Raw genomic sequence first — 20586 nt, 5'->3', positions numbered from 1 at the left:
TACAATCCATGTAGAACATGTTATTATGCCTATTCATGCTATAAATTTCGATTTTCTGCTGTACCCCTTCATGGGAAATACCCTTTATGGGGATTCTATGCAACCTGTGCATCTAAGATGTTAATAAAAAAGTGCATTAGAGATAATAACTTTAAGAAAATCAGTCTTAAAAGTTTATTTGCTTGTTTAAAGAATGCTATAGGCCTCAGGTACATTTTTTTTAAAATTCTTCTTTTAACAGCTTAAACATGTAATGATATGTATCGAATAATAATGTAAAGTCCAAACAAAGTCATATCTATCCAATCATATGTGGAGTCCAAAGAAAGTGATATCTGTCCAATCATATATGGAGTCCAAAGAATATGGTATCTATCCAATCATATGTGGAGTCCAAAGAAAGTGATATCTATCCAATCATATGTGGAGTCTAGAGAATGTGATATCTATCCAATTACTATGTCAAGTCCAAAGAAAGTGAAGTCTATCCAATCATATGTAGAGTACAAAGAAAGTAATATTTATTCAATCATACATGGAGTCCAAAGGAAGTGAAATTTATCCAATTATGTGTGGAGTCCAAAGAGTAGACTTTAAAACAAAACTACAATAAACTTTTCACCTTGATTTGTTGGCAGAATGATAATATTTGAGCTGGTTACCCAAAAAAATTTGTTCCACATTATACTGAGGTATATCTGAACATAATGCCATATCTACTACAGTGTATTGCAAAGATATTAGGGACAATAATTACATTTTCTGGGGCAGGGGCCTGTTACATTTTTAAAATTTCAATCTGTCAATAGTTGTAAAAATATCTTCTTTGAGTTATAATAAAATAACACCATACTATATTATTTATCTTATAAAAAAATATCTTGACATAAACGAAAATAAGATCTCTTGGCAAAAAAGAAAATCACAGCCCCCTCATAAATTAAATAGTCTGTATTTTATTGTAGATGAATTTACTATGTTATTGTTAGCTGTTGTTTAACTTATAATCTAAAACTAAATTGGGATGGTTAAGTTTCCACTATAGCTGACACACTGTAAAAGACTTGGTGCTGACATCTAAAAGATTACAGATAATACAGGAAGTCTTGACACTGAAGCCTAAAATTCCATGGATAAACTATTGATATAATAAGCAGGGAAACATTGAGTGGGATGCCAACACCTGGGCAAGATATTTATCAGACAAGGCCAGTAAACATAAAACACTTAATCAACAATAAATGAGAAAATGTCTAGTGGAAATTTTAATTCAAAGATAACTGCTCTTCTAAACATCTTAGAGATATTCTAAGTCTTACAAATGAATATGTGTACTTAACATAAACTAGTAAATAACTAAAAAATTATTTATTTTTTTTAAATCCAAAATTTGTGCAGAAGTTGGATTTGGCCTGAATATCTTTCAAAACATCCCAAGCTGGAATATGCAACATGACAATGGGTCAATCATGTGAATAAAGGATCTATAATATTTGTAATATTCAAAATTAATTTGTGACAAATACAACTATTTTGTTTGTTTTTAAAACATAATTTTTTTCAATGATTTTGTCATGAGAATAAAAACTTTCTGTTAATATCATATCTGTAACAAGATTACTCAGGAAAATAAAAACATTGCATCCAACCAAAAACTACCTAAGTACCAGTAAAGTATATACCACCCAAGAATTTACCTCAGTAAACTGGTATACAGGTATTACTGCACACTTCTAGATAATACTGCGTGTGTGAAATTGGCTGGAGTCAAAACTGGATGTTAGTACAATTCCGTCTGAAGTCAGGTATGTGTGAATGTACATAAATTATACAATTAAGCTGCATGAACTTGCATTGTTTTTTATTTATCTATACATAAAGGTAAGTACTCTGTAAAGTCATTTACAATAATGTGATACTGTAAGTACCGTTTTATTCATTACCTGTTTGTAATTTGTCTGGTCCAGAATGTTTCTCTGTTAGTGCTTGTAAATTATTAATTTTTTTAAATTATTAAACATTCAAATTATCAATTATTTGTACAATATTGTTCAAACAGTCAGAGGAAAAAGCTCAACCAAGTTAGTGTTTTAAAGATATGCACTGACTGAATGATCACTTTGAGTTCAAACAACCACCTCCATAAAAGAAGCAAGCCAATAACATCTAACTGTCGCAGTTGAAATCTTTTACCAGTTCCTACCAAACTAAATATTTACAACCACAACTTTGACAAAAACTACTTTGATCTATTACAATTAACATAATAATTTCCATAGTCATTGACCAATCAGCTACCAACCTAATGTATCATTGTGCGTTATGTTTTCTACAAACCTTGAACAGTCAGCCACAGACCTAGTGTATCCTTGTACATAATGTGTTCTACAGACCCTGGCCAGTTAGCTAGCGACTTGGTTTATCCTTATACCAAATGCTTTCTACAGACTATAGCCAGTTAGCTACAGACCTGCTATATCCTTGTACATAATGCTTTCTATAACCCCAAACTAGTTAGCTACCGACTTGTACATAATGCTTTCTATAGACCCAAACTAGTTATCTACAGACCTGGTGTATCCTTGTACACAATGCTTTCTATAGACCCAAACTAGTTCTCTAGAGACCCAAACTAGTCATCTACAGACCTGGTGTATCCTTGTACATAACGCGTTCTAAAAGCCCAAACTAGTTATCTACAGACCTCGTGTATCCTTGTACATAATGCTTTCCATAGACCTAAACTAGTTATCTACAGACCCAAACTATTTATCTACAGACCTGGTGTATCATTGTACATAATGCTTTCTACAGATCCAGACTAGTTATCTACAGACCCAAACTAGTTATCTACATGCCCAAACTAGTTATCTACAGACCTGGTGTATCCTCTCTGTCTCCATCAGCTTTTCCTCCCATGTCTTTGTCATTTCTTTAATCAATTTCTCAGATTCTTCGAGCCTCTCCTTAAGGTCAGGGGCCTTCATGCTCTGCAATGTACAGAACAATCATATTCATTACTGTTGTCATCATAGTCTTCATCAGCAACAGTGTGTCAACACCACTGTAACAACCACCACCACCATATTGATATTAACTTCATAATTACTGCCCCTGTCATCATCAGAAGCATTAACACTGTCACCATTATTGTGAACATTATATCCCTTTGCAATCATATATATATATATATATATATATATATATATATATATATATATATATATATATATATATACGTATATAAGCAAATTAAATCCAAATTATCATCAGCATTACTGCCAGGTAAAATATGATGCCTTCACTCTCTAAAATCTGTCTTCCTTGGTTCCTTATCGGTAAAACACAGAAACAAATGATATTGGATCCTTAAGGGTATAACACAGAAACAGATGAAATCGGTTCCTAATGTGTATAACATAGAAACAGATGATATTGGTTCCTTATGGGTATAACATAGAAACAGATGAAATCGGTTCCTTATGGGTATAACATAGAAACAGATGAAATCGGTTCCTTATGGGTATAACATAGAGACAGAGGAAATCGGTTCCTTATGGGTATAACATAGAAACAGATCAAATCGGTTCCTTATGGGTATAACATAGAAACAGATGAAATTGGTTCCTTATGGGTATAACATAGAAACAGATGAAATTGTTACCTTATGGGTACAACATATAAACATAAATAAATGAAGATGGAGAACTACATTCTCTTTGCATTGTCTCCCTTATATATATATATATATATATATATATATATATATATATATATATATATATATATATATATATATATATATACTTGAAAAACTTTCCAGTTTGAAGCTCTAAAAATCTGGAGTATATTCATTGATATACAAAATTCTTTCTAGAGGCCGCTAATATACATGTTCCGATTTTAAAACTTTTTTTAAAAATGTAAGAGAAAATATTGTACTCAATGTATTTCCTCTCCAAACCTGAACAAGATGCCCAAGTAAGCCTCATGGTGCTCACCCTGGCAATTGATATTTGTCAGTTTTCAATACAAATTTAAATACAATTGAAATTATAGAGGTAAAAAAAAATGCTTGGATTGCAACATTAATATGTGTGGATGTTGCTCATATGTGACCCCATCCAAGATCTTGATGGCAGAACTTCACATACCCAATACAATTAAGTTCTTATCAGAAATATGGATGGACAACAGACTATCATACCATAAGCTCAACAGGCCTTATGTTCCCTGTTTATGCAAAGTCTTTTTCTTAAAGTACACCATAATAAAGCAATCTAAAAAAAAAGACATAATGCATGCCCCCTATGCTCTCATTTTCTTTCTCAGTCTATCAATATTATAAAGCTCTGAACCAAAGCAAACTAATGTTCCGCCTGAACAAGTACTTTGAACCCAATTTTAACAAATGTATCAGGGGGCCCCGAGTGGCCAAGTGGTCTAAAGTGCTCACCGTTACGGATCACTGCCATCTCACCTCTGTCTGCGTGGGTTCAAGTCTCAGTTTCGGCTAATGTGGGTAAGTGAGAAAGCTTGTTAGTAGCTTCTTGTGGGTCGGTGTTTTTTTCTGGGGTTTTCCCGGGTTCTTCCTCCACCATTAATACTGGCCGCCATGTATAGCCTATCATGTGCTGAAAAATGGCGTTAAACCCTACAACAACAACAACAAATGTATGTATGGAGTAGCATCTCAATGTACCTCATTACAAAAGCGACTATAAAGTGCCGACAAAAAGTCAAATTCCAAAGATCTAAAAACGTAGAACAGCACATAAATTTCAAGAAGATAAACCATTCCACATGTGAAAACATGAAGTACAAGATAAAATTTAAATAAAGTTCTTAAAAGTATATTAAAGTAATTTTTTAAACGTTGTGCATGATCATAACACTTCAATAATGCAAACTGACCTGTGCCTCTTGTAGTTCCTTCCTAAGCATATCAACTTCATTCCGCAGTTCCCGTATGATTCTGGCATTGGGATCTTCATTGACAACAGCATGGTTGACGATACGTTTGGCACGATCAGCATAGCGCAGTGTAGACAATGTTTCCTCAAAATTGTCAGCAGCTGGACTGATTGTGGCTATCATCACAGTTTTACTGTTTCCTCCCAAGTTGTCCTGGAATAAAAAATAGTCTCCAATTCATATATATATAAACACAAGTGACACATTTTGCCTGTGTGAGAAAGGTATCTGGGATATGTATTTCACACATGTGCACTCAATGACATAGAGATTTTGTTATGCTAATAATGCCAAGAATGTCAGCAATGTCTTTCAGTTTTATACTTAAATGACAAATTTTGCCTATGTGAGAAAGGCACGTGGGATATGTGTATCCCACACATGCCTTTCTCACACTGGCAAATATTCTTTATTGCTATAGTTCTATCCACACTTACAATATTCCAACATTTTTGCCAACACTTATTTTTCCAGTAAGAAATGAGAGAAAACTTAACCCATCATTTGTGCCGATATGGGACAGAAATATGTTGTCGTAGGGATCAGAATTTGCATCAGACACTTGACAAAGCCTCATGACTGATACAAACATTCTGACCATTCAATATTGCACCTGGGACTGCATCCTCCAAATTTATGAGACATACAATATTTTAATGGGACAAAATAATAGCAGATAGTACTTAATGCACCAGATAGTACTTAATGCACTAGTATTCTAAAAAATTATGGATTCTTATTAGTTTTGCCAACTTAACACCGGTTGTCTCCAATATACTGTCATCTTTTCTTTGTCACTTACAAAATTATTATATATGTTTCAAGTGCTCAAATAATTCATGAAAACATCATCGTGTTAAATGACGTGGTTCATGAGATGAGCTGCACTGTGGAATTTTCTGTTCAAGTTCATGCTCTTACTAAACTTCAATGTTCACTGAGCCAGCATTTATTATAATAATTCACTTTATTTTTATTTTCAAATTATTAAAATTGATTGATTATAGGTTTTCAAATAGATAACTAATTGAATAAACAAGCATCTGTGTTGTGTATAAAATTTAGCCACATTTCTTCATTAATTCAACCTTGAGATAAAATCAATCATTACAAGGTGTGCCTTCAACCTTGAAAATATTTTATTTTGATATATTTTTTATATTTTACATCTATTTTTAAATTTTAGCAATTGTCAAAGATTTTACTTTGCAACTCAGCAGACTACCACAAACCTTGGATGTTGTGACTGTTGCCAAAATATAGTTTTAAAATTGATACTATTCGCCATCGCACAGATTTGGTCACCTATTGGTCACTCTGACCACTGCTAGCACCAACATCAACATGGATGAACAAGCACTAATGAATAGTTGTGTTATTTTCATTTCTTTCTTACAATAAATGCATTCAGTGGGGCACAGAGGAATCATGATTTGGGGGACATTAGACAAAACATTCTGGGAAACTCCATGCACAAGATGTAGCAATGTCCTCCACTGGAGCTCTACTTTCCTTCACTACCAATGTATATGAGTGATTGTTTTAGTATTGTCCCAACTCCCTGTATGTGACTATCAATATGAGGTTGAAGTGTATTTACATCCATCATACTGAAATTAGGTTACGATAAATTGTAAATGGTAATTGTTGTAGGGTTTAATGCCATTTTTCACCACACAATAGGCTGTACATGGCGGCCAGTATTAATGGTGGAGGAAGAACTCGGGAAAATCCCAGAAAGAACCACCGACCCACGAGAAGCTACTGGCAAGCTTTCTCACATACTCACATTAGCCAAATCCGAAACTCAAACCCATGCAGACAAGGTGAGATGGCGATGATCCACAATGAAGAGCGCTTTAGACCACCTGGGGCTCCAAGTTAAGATATAAAAAAAACTGTTTAAATAAACAAAATGGGGGGGAGGAGATCTCACCAAACTTGTTTTGTTGCAAAGAACATAATTCAATACGATCATCTCAATTTCTTTCTTACATATGATTCCAAGCTATTTTTCCCAGATGAAATATTATGTGGATTCCATGGGATTTTGGCTTGGATAAGACTTGAAGAAATGGATTCCAAGGAATTTTGCCCAAGATGTGATATTTTCACAAAGGATTCCTTGGGATTGTTGGAATTCTTTTCCTGTACGAAACATTTTTACATTGAATATCATGGGATTATGCCCTAGATGAGAAATTTTGCATAGAATTCCATGAAATCATGTCCTCAATGACAAATTTTTACCTAGAATTACACGAGATTTTGTCTTGAATGAGACATTTTTACACTGGATTCCATGGGATTTTATCCTGAATGAGACATTTTTACCTAGGATTCATTGAGATTTGGTCTGGAATGAGATATTTTTACATACTATTATATGAGGTTTTATCCTGAATGAGATATTTGTATGTAGGATTCCATCAGGCTTTATGCTGAACGAGACATTTTTACAGCATATAATCCTATTTCATGGTATCAGATTTTGAAAACTTAAATAAAAACTAAAGGTCAATGTGCTAAAGCAACATTTTATTTAATAGCATGAGAAAAAGTACGCTGAAAAATAACAGATACCAAGACGGTGGTCGGAATATTTTTTGAAATTTCCATTTGTGCACTTGATGTGTCATGGTTATTTTTGAAAATGAATAAATAAATAGTGAGAAATTTTCAAACTACTTGAACATAATTGCATAAAGACAAGTTTTATATGTAAATCCAAATATATAAAACACTTATGGCCTAAAGAGTTTAAGTGAAACTAACTGACACATATCAATCAAAGAATACATCTCAAGGGATATTATTCACTGTATGTTTGTAAATAGACTGCTGTAAAAACATTTAATATTATTGTATTTAGTTCACCAGAGAATGTATATTAACATCTGAAATATTATTAAGGCGTTCTCCTTTACGGATCACTGCCATCTCACCTCTGTCTGCGCCGGTTCGAGTCTCAGATTCAGCCAATGTAGGTATGTGAGAAAGTATGCCAGTAGCTTCTCGTGGGTCGGTGGTTCTTTCTGGGGTTTTCCCGGGTTCTTCCTCCACCATTAATACTGGCCGCCATATATAGCCTATCGTGTGCTGAAAAATGGCGTTAAACCCCACAACAACAACAGCTTCTTCAGGAAACATTTTCTACCATTGTTCCAAGTATAAATAACACGACCAAGGTCCAAGGGAGATAACTATCAATTCTTTATTTAAATTTAAGTTTCCTCCCTTGATATAAAAGTAACAAAATGCTAGTGGATCTGTACTGTCACTAATTACAGTACTGTCATGCAGTTTGTTAGAATTATTAGTAATAAAACTGGGTAATATGCCATCAACCCTGAGAGATTAAAATCAAACCCCAAAATGGCATTTGTATGAAAGTTACAATCATCTTTCACCTTTTTTGTAGTATGTCATAAAATGACAACTTCAAATATCCTGTTATACTGAGTAATTTTGTGTACCATTATTTTATGTTAAAAATGTAAAGGTTAGAAAACATTTTAACCATTTTATTAATATCATAAAAGTTGGCTGTTCATTAATGAGCATGATTCTACCTTTATAATGTTGCAAAAGAAATTATATATATATATATATATATATATATATATATATATATATATATATATATATATATATATATCCCCATTCAATACATTCTGCTGACAGAACTTTTATCAGAGGAACTTGCATTGAAAATTTAAAGCAAAGTTAAAAGAACACATCCAGGAGTCACAACTCCTACAAATGATGACCTGGATTGTGGTTGTTAAAAGTATAAAGATATTTGACAAATTTAACTAAAATCCAACATTCCTTTGCAAAGTTTTTCTACAGAATACCATGTTGGAAGGACAGACAATCAAAAGCCATATGTCCTGTAAATGATGTTATGGAGTCCATGCTGGAAGGACAGACAATCAAAAGCCATATGTCCTGTAAATGATGTTATGGAATACCATGTTGGAAGGACAGACAATCAAAAGCCATATATCCTTTAAATGATGTTATGGAATACCATGTTGGAAGGTCAGTCATTCAAAAGCCATATGTCCTGTAAATGATGTTATGGAATACCATGTTGGAAGGACAGGCAATCAAAAGCCATATATCCTTTAAATGATGTTATGGAATACCATGTTGGAAGGACAGGCAATCAAAAGCCATATGTCCTGTAAATGATGCTACATATCACTGGAAATTAAATCTATTTAAGATCAATACAAAACTGAAATCCAATTTAGTTGAAATCAAATGATCCTTAATGCAGCTATATAAACTAAAATTGGAGAATGACATTAAGTAGGCACAACTCCTGTAAATGGTCAATGGAACACTGGAAATCAAGATCATTCCAGGCCTTTTCATCATAAAACTGTATAAAACCTTTGATACAAGTCTATCTACACATTATCCTGACACCAGGCTGACCAGTCTTAACACTAACCTTTTAATGCTGAGCGCCAAGCGGCTCAGTCAATGCCTCATCAAGATAATGGTACACATCAGATATTAAAATCTGACAGTATTTGGTCATGTATTGCTGCAGAAACCACAAGTATGGAGAATGAATAGACTGTGGCCATTACTACTGTAAATGATGTCCTGGAACACTGGAATTCCAACCCATTCAAATTCTCATAACACTGACAAATTTTGGGAGATACAACAAACCTTGGTAAACTTTCACCATGGAAACCAAAATTTGGAAACAGAAAATCAGGTGGCATAACTTCTGTAAAAGATGTTGTCTGATCAAAATCTAACAATACTTGGTAAGGTGATGCCATCAAAACCATAAGAGTGGGGAATGGGCAAACCATAGGCGTAACTAGTGCAGACAGAACACCCGAAATCTGGCACAGGATCTTCCCTGGATTTCTCTATACAACATTTAACTGCCTTTTATATCAATCTTGAAAGTAAGGCAGTCACCTGTGAGTGAAAGTGAAATTTGCACACAGATTATAGTTTTCCAGGATGCTGTATGCATATACTGACAGTAAAGTATACCTTATTATAACACATTCTTACAAGGATTAACTAATCACTCTGTAAGCAAACAAAATGACACTGAAGTTCCATAAGCAGTTAGATTACAAGAAAGGAAGCACAATCTACTTTGAGACAGGACATGGTCTGATGTTTTTAAGATGCAGTTTTAAATGAAATTATTTATTTTGTACTATAATTGGCAAATCATTGTTTAGAAAGCATAATACCATAATGAAATGTTTTATTTGGCAAGAAGCTTTAAATGAAATTATCTCCCTTACATTATACATGACAAATCATTTTTATATAACACAGTGAAATGTTTTATTTTATCAAAGATCTTTAAATGACATTATCTCCCTTGTAGTATAAATGCCAAATCATTTTTATATAACACAATGAAATGTTTTGTTTTATCAAAGAGCTTTAAATTAAATTATCTCCCTTGCACTATACATGACAAATCATTTTTATACAACACAATGAAATGTTTTATTTTATCAAAGATCTTTAAATTAAATTATCTCCCTTGTATAAATACCAAATCATTATTAAATAACATATGGAAAATAGAGCATAATAATAAGATTAGTACTTGAATCTTGATCAACTGAAGGGTTTGAAGATTATCAGTATAATTAATCAATTAAGGGGTATGGTCTATGACTTTTGCAGACACACTCTGGAAATCACACTGTAAATATAATGCAATATACATTAAACTCTCTACAACATCCTATTGGTGTGAACAACCCACAATAAAACCAGGCCTATAATAACGAATCTAAATTTCTTTTAAATAAAGCAACCCCAATCACCATGTCCCTCCATGAAAAATAGTTAAACATTTATTAAAATTCTTGCCACATTCTATCCATAGGTAAGACACCTTTGCTTTTAAAATTACCTTCAGAAGCCATGTTAACACAGAGTCTCGATATGGCACAAATTTATCTTTCTTTCTTCCTCCAGACTGCTCTGCCAGGGCCGAAATCACCAACCCTAAGGTTGTCAGAGATCTGGAAGATAATAAATAAATATTTAGGTTTAACCCTTCTTTAAATGATACTCATAGCAAAAGATCTTATGCTCTCCATGTTTCATCATCTAACTCCTATCTAGTCCATGTTTCATCATCAAACTCCTATCTAGTCCATGTTTCATCATCAAACTCCTATCTAGTCCATGTTTCATCATCAAACTCCTATCTAGTCCATGTTTCATCATCAAACTCCTATCTACTCCATGTTTCATCATCAAACTCCTATCTAGTCCATTTTTCATCATCAAACTCCTATCTACTCCATGTTTCATCATCAAACTCCTATCTAGTCCATGTTTCATCATCTAACTCCTATCTAGTCCATGTTTCATCATCAAACTCCTATCTAGTCCATGTTTCATCATCAAACTCCTATCTACTCCATGTTTCATCATCAAACTCCTATCTAGTCCATGTTTCATCATCTAACTCCTATCTAGTCCATGTTTCATCATCAAACTCCTATCTAGTCCATGTTTCATCATCAAACTCCTATCTACTCCATGTTTCATCATCTAACTCCTATCTAGTCCATATTTCATTATCAAACTCCTATCTAGTTCATGTTTCATCATCTAACTCCTATCTAGTCCATGTTTCATCATCAAACTCCTATCTAGTCCATGTTTCATCATCTAACTCCTATCTAGTCCATGTTTCATCATCAAACTCCTATCTAGTCCATGTTTCATCATCAAACTCCTATCTAGTCCATGTTTCATCATCAAACTCCTATCTACTCCATGTTTCATCATCAAACTCCTATCTAGTCCATGTTTCATCATCAAACTCCTATCTAGTTCATGTTTCATCATCAAACTCCTATCTAGTCCATGTTTCATCATCAAACTCCTATCTAGTCCATGTTTCATCATCTAACTCCTATCTAGTCCATGTTTCATCATCAAACTCCTATCTAGTCCATGTTTCATCATCAAACTCCTATCTAGTTCATGTTTCATCATCTAACTCCTATCTAGTCCATGTTTCATCATCAAACTCCTATCTAGTCCATGTTTCATCATCTAACTCCTATCTAGTCCATGTTTCATCATCAAACTCCTATCTAGTCCATGTTTCATCATCAAACTCCTATCTACTCCATGTTTCATCATCAAACTCCTATCTAGTCCATGTTTCATCATCAAACTCCTATCTAGTCCATGTTTCATCATCAAACTCCTATCTAGTCCATGTTTCATCATCAAACTCCTATCTAGTCCAGTTTCAATGACTTCTGATAACAACTTAAAACAAAAGTGAAATATGGTATCAGCAATATGATGCCGCTTTCTGCTCAAACTGGCAAGACTGGAAATCCAAGAATATATCAGAAGTAACTTAAGCACAAAGTAAATACTGTACCAACAGTACAAACTATAGGCATACAATTATTACTGTACCAACAGTACAAACATCAAGCATACAGTTAATACTGTACCAACAGTACTTACGTCAAGCATATAGTTAATACTGTACCAACAGTACAAACATCAAGCATATAGTTAATACTGTACCAACAGTACAAACATCAAGCATATAGTTAATACTGTACCAACAGTACTTACGTCAAGCATATAGTTAATACTGTACCAATAGTACAAACCTCAAGCATATAGTTAATACTGTACCAACAGTACTTACATCAAGCATATAGTTAATACTGTACCAACAGTACAAACATCAAGCATATAGTTAATACTGTACCAACAGTACAAACGTCAAGCATATAGTTAATACTGTACCAACAGTACAAACATCAAGCATATAGTTAATACTGTACCAACAGTACAAACGTCAAGCATATAGTTAATACTGTACCAACAGTACAAATGTCAAGCATATAGTTAATACTGTACCAACAGTACAAACATCAAGCATATAGTTAATACTGTACCAACAGTACAAATGTCAAGCATATAATTAATACATTAAAAACTAAAAGCATACAGTTAATACTGCACTAAAAGTACAAAGCTGAGGCACACTCTCATATGTATGGCACCTTATTTAGGTACCGTAACTCCCTGGATACATATAGCACCTGATTTAGGTATCATAACACCCTGAATACATATGGCACCTGATTTGGGAACCATAACCCACTGGATACATATGGCACCTGATTTAGATATCATAACACCTGGATACATATGGCACCTGATTTGGGAACCATAACCCACTGGATACATATGGCACCTGATTTGGGAACCATAACACCCTGAATACATATGGCACCTGATTTGGGAACCATAACCCACTGGATACATATGGCACCTGATTTGGGAACCATAACACCCTGAATACATATGGCACCTGATTTGGGAACCATAACCCACTGGATACATATGGCACCTGATTTGGGAACCATAACACCCTGAATACATATGGCACCTGATTTGGGAACCGTAACACCCTGGATACATATGGTACCTGATTTGGGAACCATAACACCCTGAATACATATGGCACCTGATTTGGGAACCGTAACACCCTGGATACATATGGCACCTGATTTGGGAACCGTTAACACCCTGGATACATATGGCACCTGATTTGGGAACCATAACCCACTGGATATATATGGCACCTGATTTAGGTATCATAACACCTGGATACATATGGCACCTGATTTGGGAACCATAACCCACTGGATACATATGGCTCCTGATTTGGGAACCATAACACCCTGAATACATATGGCACCTGATTTGGGAACCATAACACCCTGGATACATATGGCACCTGATTCAGGAACCATAACCCACTGGATACATATGGCACCTGATTTTGGAACCATAACACCCTGGATACATATGGCACCTGATTTGGGAACCATAACACCCTGGATACATATCACACCTGATTTGGGAACCATAACACCCTGGATACATATGGCACCTGATTTAGATATCATAACACCCTGAATACATACGGCAACTAAATTAGGTACTGTAACTCCCTAGATAAATATGGTACCTGAATTAGGTACCATAACACCCTGGATAAATATGGCACCTGAATTAGGTACAATGACTCCCTGGATATGTATGGCAACTGAATTAGGTACCATAACACCCTGAATACATATGGCACCTGATTTAGGTATCATACCAACCTGGATAAATTTGGCAATAGAATTAGGTACCCTAACTCCATGGATACATATGACACCTGAATTATGTACTATAACCTCTGGTAACATCAGCTTGAGTCTTACTTATTGATATTGCTCCCTTCCCTTAGCCTGTCACCAACAGCTCCTGTCTTCTGAGCACGCTCGCTGCCTGCCAGGTCCACCAGACTCAGCTTGCTCACCTTCTCTCCTGACACCTGTAAATAAACAAGGTTTTTTAATGGTCCCAGAACAAATATATGAAATGCTTATAATTTTATTACCAGTATAAGTAGAATTAATTTTCAAATTTGTTTCCAAGAATCCTGCACATAACTAAAATATTGCATAATGAATATGAAAGGACACAGTAAACAGTAACTTTCTACCACTCAGGTTCATAATGAATATCAGAAAGCCACATTACACATCATCCTTCTACACATCAGGTACATAATGAATATCAAAAAGACACATTACACATCATCCTTCTACACCTCAGGTACATAATGAATATCAAAAAGACACATTACACATCATCCTTCTACACCTCAGGTACATAATGAATACCAAAAAGACACATTACACATCATCCTTCTACACCTCAGGTACATAATGAATATCAGAAAGACAAACTACACATCATCCTTCTACACCTCAGATACATAATCAATATCAAAAAGACACATTACACATCATCCTTCTACACCTCTGGTACTTAATCAATATCAAAAAGACACATTACACATCATCCTTCTACACCTCAGGTACATAATGAATATCAGAAAGACACATTTCACATCATCCTTCTACACCTCAGGTACATCATGAATATCAAAAAGACACATTACACATCATCCTTCTACACCTCAGGTACTTAATGAATATCAAAAAGACACATTACACATCATCCTTCTACACCTCAGGTACATAATGAATATCAAAAAGACACATTACACATCATCCTTCTGCACCTCAGGTACTTAATGAATATCAAAGACACATTACACATCATCCTTCTACACCTCAGGTACTTAATGAATATCAAAAAGACACATTACACATCATCCTTCTACTCCTCAGGTGCAAAATGAGCAAGCTGTTCACATTTTACTGCCAATACAAAAAATACCAATAAAAAACAATGTTTATATGAGTACACAGAATAAAAAAGTTTCATGAGATTCAATAATACACAAATACAATGAAACCCCTAAAAGCTGAATCTAAATTTAGCTATATCTCAAGATAAAAATTATTATTTTGGTTTAAGACATTTTGGTTCTTTAATATTGCTATTTGTTTCCATTAAACTGAAACCCCTCCACTTAGAAATCCAAACAAATTTTTATACTAAAAAGGCCCTAATAAAATCAAAACCCACTTCAAACTTGAACATGGATTTCAGCTGCTAAATTTCATAAAATGATGAGAGTTGTGGTCAAGAAATTGCCTTTCGACTTGTATTAAGTGTAACACACCTTAACAAGCTGCACCAGAATTATTTCAAGTTAGCAAATACAGTAGTAAGAACAAGTTTATCAGTCACTCAATTCATAGAAATGTCCCAAGAGTAGGCAAGGGAAAAACAATATTTCACATGCAATTTAGAGAGATAAGAGATGACCAAGGCTAACTTCAAAGTCTCAGCAACTTAAAAGAGCCAGTTTGTAAGGTAAACTGTTGATAACCAAATGCATGTAGATAACCCAATTTAGAACAAACAAGTTTATCTGCTAATTACTGAATTGTGACCGTTACTATTCATTGCTATATATGCTCAACAGAACATTTTTTAAAAATGGCAATACATGGGTTTTAATAACCAGGCATGCTGCCACAAATTTGCTACTTTGCCAACAAGGACCAATAAAACAATAATCTGAAAGTCAGACACGCAACTGACTTTCAAAGTAGAACACGTATATATATATATATATATATATATATATATATATATATACACACACACACACACACACACACACCATGGCTGTAATCTGTCTCTCTCACGTCAAGATGTTAGAAAGATCTGTAAAGCAAATCTGACATATGAATGATTTTGTTGTGTATCAATGGTTTTACCAAGCTAGGACCAATAGCATTCCATTCTATACCCTATAATCAAAGTAAAGGCAAATGAGTTTGTCATAAAACAAAGAATTGTGAACCTCAAAGGATATAATGGATGTTCTCTCATAATTATATTCTCTCTTGCTCTGTCTTTCTTTGCGATTTCTCAAATTCACACAGGCACATAGTAAATTTTCTGTCTTCAAATCGTATGTTTTGGTGGTTTTAAAAATAATGGATTTTGGTCTTAAAAATTGTGTTGGTGTGCTTGTACATCTAAGTATACATGACTATTTTTTCACATCTGCCAATAAACTGATAACTCTCAAAACCAAAAAAATGTAATCCAAATATGTAATTTTGGTCTTGAATGTTTTCACTGAATTGCATTTGTCAGTATTCAAATGCTTTTTTTTCTTTTTACATCTGTGACAAGTATTCAAATATCTGTATTCTCTCCAATCATATTCTTTTTTCCTTTTAATAACATATGGTATTAAAATATCTTATGGAAATTAAAATAAACATAAATTTAGCCTTGGAAGCAACAAATCCATTCTTGGGAGGTACAATGACCATACACTCCTTTTTGTCCTTAATTGTTAGAATAAGAAGATATGAGACCAAATCTGTCTTTTTTCTTATATTTACTTCCCATTTAGAACAATTTTCATATCAACCCATATTATAGTGTCTTTTCATACATTTTGATTATTGAAAAGAAAAAACAAACATAAAACCTAAACAATGGATTTAAACTTTCATCTCAATCCATCTTCATGCCTTTTTGTATGTCATCAGTTACACCTGTCAATAAAGGTGATCACTCTTTGTAATGGATACCTGTCATTCCCCTCGGGGCTCAAAACTCTAGTTACATATTGTTGAATCACTCCAAAGAAATAACAATTGTAGCGTCTTAGATAAATTCTAACAGATCAGATTATTTATGAAAATCCACTTTCCTCTAAAACAAATAAGGTGATAAAATGTATTTCTCTCACCAACAGTTTCCATCAAGAAATGAAAATTTTACAATATTTTTCATCTAATACATTATTAATTCATTAACCCCTGAAGATTGTTGGCATTCTCACCTGAAAAGGAGGTAGGATTTGGGGGTTACTTCTGAATGCATCCAAATACATATGTTTCAAAGATATTTTCTTCGCAAAATGTCTTAATTCTGGTCAAAAACTCCAGTTCCAACAAATGATAAATTTAGCCCAAAAATTATGGGTCTGAAAAATTACATTTTTCCAGGCTTTTTTTGTATCAACAGCAGAAAGTCTATATTACTTGGTATCTATTTTTCCATAATACCACCCACTTTGGCATATTGTAAATGATGTTGATATACAGAGCTTGGAAGTAGGATACAAAAGTCATGATGCACAAACATGGCACATATGGTTAATGACTTAAAATGAAGAGAAAATATCATCAGATCTGCTCTTTTTTGCAGAATGAAAATTTAATTCATACTAATCAACAAGGTTGAAACTGGTCATTCCTGATGATATTGCTTAAATTTCAACTAACAAAAAAAAAGAGAAAATCATAGCATATCAGACCACAAATCCTACAGTAATATTTTCAGTTGAATACAGCAACAAATGTAAAACAAAAGAACATGGCATAACAAGAGTACATCAAAGGAACTTGTGTGAAAATTTCCAGGAATTCTAGATAACTATTTGGGTTTGTTTTAACGGCTGGGTATTGATAAAATCCCTGATATTCTTGAGCAACGAGACTTCAAATTAGCCACTGTGACAACCATATTGGAAGTTAGATATGCACGATTTTCATTTACGACAAGCATATTGGATGTTAGATATGTACAATTTTCATTTAGGACAACCATATTGGATGTTAGATATATACGATTTTCATTTAGGACAACCATATTGGATGTTAGATATATACAATTTTCATTTATTTATGCACCAATATCTGAGGTGACATCAGCATTTTTTTCAATCACAGCCAACTAGATATTAAAATTATTCCTCTGGTGAAAAATCCATGTCATTAAGACTTTCCATTTAGTAGAAGAAGTAATAACAAGATTTCAAAATGGCTGCCAAGCTTGCCATATAAGTTGTCAGATTGGTGCCATATTCATTTAGGATCAACTAGACAACATGAAAAGTCTTTTAGTACAAACCCCAAATTCAAATGACTTTCCATTCTGGAGAAGTAGCAATAACACAATTTTTAATATGGCTTTATGACCCACAGAGCTAAAATAAAAACTAAAACAGAATCTTAGTTTCACTGTTGCCAAAAATGAGACAAGGTGAGACAATATAAAAAACAACCAGCAAAGTTTCCTTATCATATTTAAATGGCATTGTGAAAATAAATAATTTAGCATCACTCTATGTTAACTTTCTTGACAAGACAAAAAAAATGTTTCATCATAATGAGTAAAATGAATTATTTGAATTATATGAATTATTTGTATTAAAATAAAATATACAAAAATGAATTAGTCCCACTAATGCTGACAAAAATGGGATACAATTTTTAAGCTAACAATTACTCTTTCATTTATTTATTTTATATAGAAAACATGATACTGGTTCCTTATTCTAAAATAAAGACATAAAATAACCACTGAAGGCCCACAAGGCTAATATAGGATGAATACAGACTTGTTTAGCTGTAGTGATCTTGTACCAGTGACTTAATGGGCATCATTCATTAAATGACAATTAAACACTGACACCTTACAGATGTAACCACTGTTGCCTATGGTAAGAAAACCTTATGTGTTCAATTCATCAATGACAGAGACAAACATTGGATTTTACAAATATTTTTCTTTGGTCACCGAGAGCCATATCATCCAACAAGATTCATCATTTTCTACATGTATTCGACTACTTAACAAACTCCATTTTAACTGCAATCATGAGGAACTTTATTCTGTCAACAATAATTTTTCTTGTTTTCTACAAAAGTTATGGAAAATCTCTATCACAAAGCACAGATGACAATGACAGGCTTGATGCTCATGAATTGGTAAGGCGTCAAGCATTGAACCCACAAGAGGGGGCCTTGGTACCAAGGTCATTAACAAAAGGAACTGAAATATATTTGACTACCGAAAACACAGCATCCATTTCCAAGGACAAGGAGGGAGAACTAGTGAGAGCAGTTTTCTGGGCTTCGCAAAATCCTCAGTTATCTTCACCTAATGAAAAGGCTGCATCTGATTCTACTCACACACAGCATAACAACGAAGTTCAACATGTTCTTGGAGGAAACAAAGGCATGGATGCAGTCAGCACATCCCTCCCTCAGTATAAAACTACAGGGATTAGGCAGTCTGATGAAGGCTTAAATTTTGATCCCAGGACCCTTTCACCAATACCACTACCACAGTATTCCGACGGAAAGCACCAAGAACACACCTTTACTCCAAAAGTAGAAAGTAAATACTCCGCAACCATGGCCTTTCCTCCATCACTGGGGCTAGAACATCTCAACACGCACATAAAGCATACTGGAGCTAGTCACACAGATGTGGTTGGCTTTGGACCTATCGCCCTCCCACAAACCCAGGGATCAGAGAGCACAGCTTCAAAAGGTAGATTCTAATGACAGATTTATTTATATTAACATGCACTGGTCTGTCTGTCTGTCTGTCTCTTTCTCAATGTATTTCTCACTAAATTCTTACTAAAGGAATTACAGCATACCAACTTTTGTTTCAAAAGAAAGAAATTTTTGAAATCTGAACTCATATAACTCTTTTTACAATAAAAAAAACTTTTAAAACAAAGAATGTCCTTCCATGTTGTAAAAACTGAAAATATCACTGAAATGAGAATTAATAAGGTCATGTTTAGTGAACCATTTTTGGAATTTACAATCAAAAGTTTTATTCTACAATCAGAAGTTTTATTCTATGTACCACCCCTTTTCATCATTCTTCATTAACATACACCATTTATATCCCCCGTTGATAGGGAATCTTTATCTTTCACCGTTACCATCTTATCGTTTTAATTTCAACTATTTGTTTTTGATATCGCTGGCCGATATGAGACTTTTTAAAATTTTTGAAACATTATACATACAACATTTTGTTTGGCGCTAAATAGCCTAACAGTGCTGATGTGCCATTAAAACTCAATCAATCAATCAATTTATTCTATGTCCTATGTAAAGCAAATTGTCATTAACCTCCAGCTCCACAATGTCCATCGAGTTTGGTTGTTTACATTGTTGTCGTTGGAAACAAAAGGGTTGCAGACTAAAAACTACTGATTATACTGATTTTGTTATCAAAAAATGCTTTAAACAATACAGATGATTAGTCTTGGGTTTTATTTTTATTTGGTTGAGGTGAAAGAGGTTT

At 33.9% G+C, this 20586-nt stretch overlaps 1 protein-coding gene across 1 annotated transcript in view; it reads right to left on the bottom strand.

The window, feature by feature from the left end:
* Positions 1–20586, bottom strand: part of LOC149787234 (kinesin-like protein KIF13A) — a 398962-nt gene that overhangs the window by 212321 nt on the left and 166055 nt on the right. Inside the window, exons 9-12 of the mRNA XM_089977741.1 lie at positions 14247–14359; positions 10892–11003; positions 4915–5127; positions 2880–2990 (exon numbers count right to left, since the gene is read on the bottom strand). Of these exons, the coding sequence (XP_089833867.1) occupies positions 2880–2990; positions 4915–5127; positions 10892–11003; positions 14247–14359 (549 nt within the window). The remainder of the gene's footprint in view (positions 1–2879; positions 2991–4914; positions 5128–10891; positions 11004–14246; positions 14360–20586) is intronic.

Source organism: Sinohyriopsis cumingii, chromosome 12, assembly GCF_028554795.1.
Source record: "Sinohyriopsis cumingii isolate HCF-2022 chromosome 12, ASM2855479v2, whole genome shotgun sequence".
Classification (NCBI taxonomy): Eukaryota; Metazoa; Mollusca; class Bivalvia; order Unionida; family Unionidae; genus Sinohyriopsis; species Sinohyriopsis cumingii.
The sequence above is the reverse complement of the archived record's forward strand: the minus strand, read 5'-3'. Positions and strand labels throughout refer to the sequence as shown.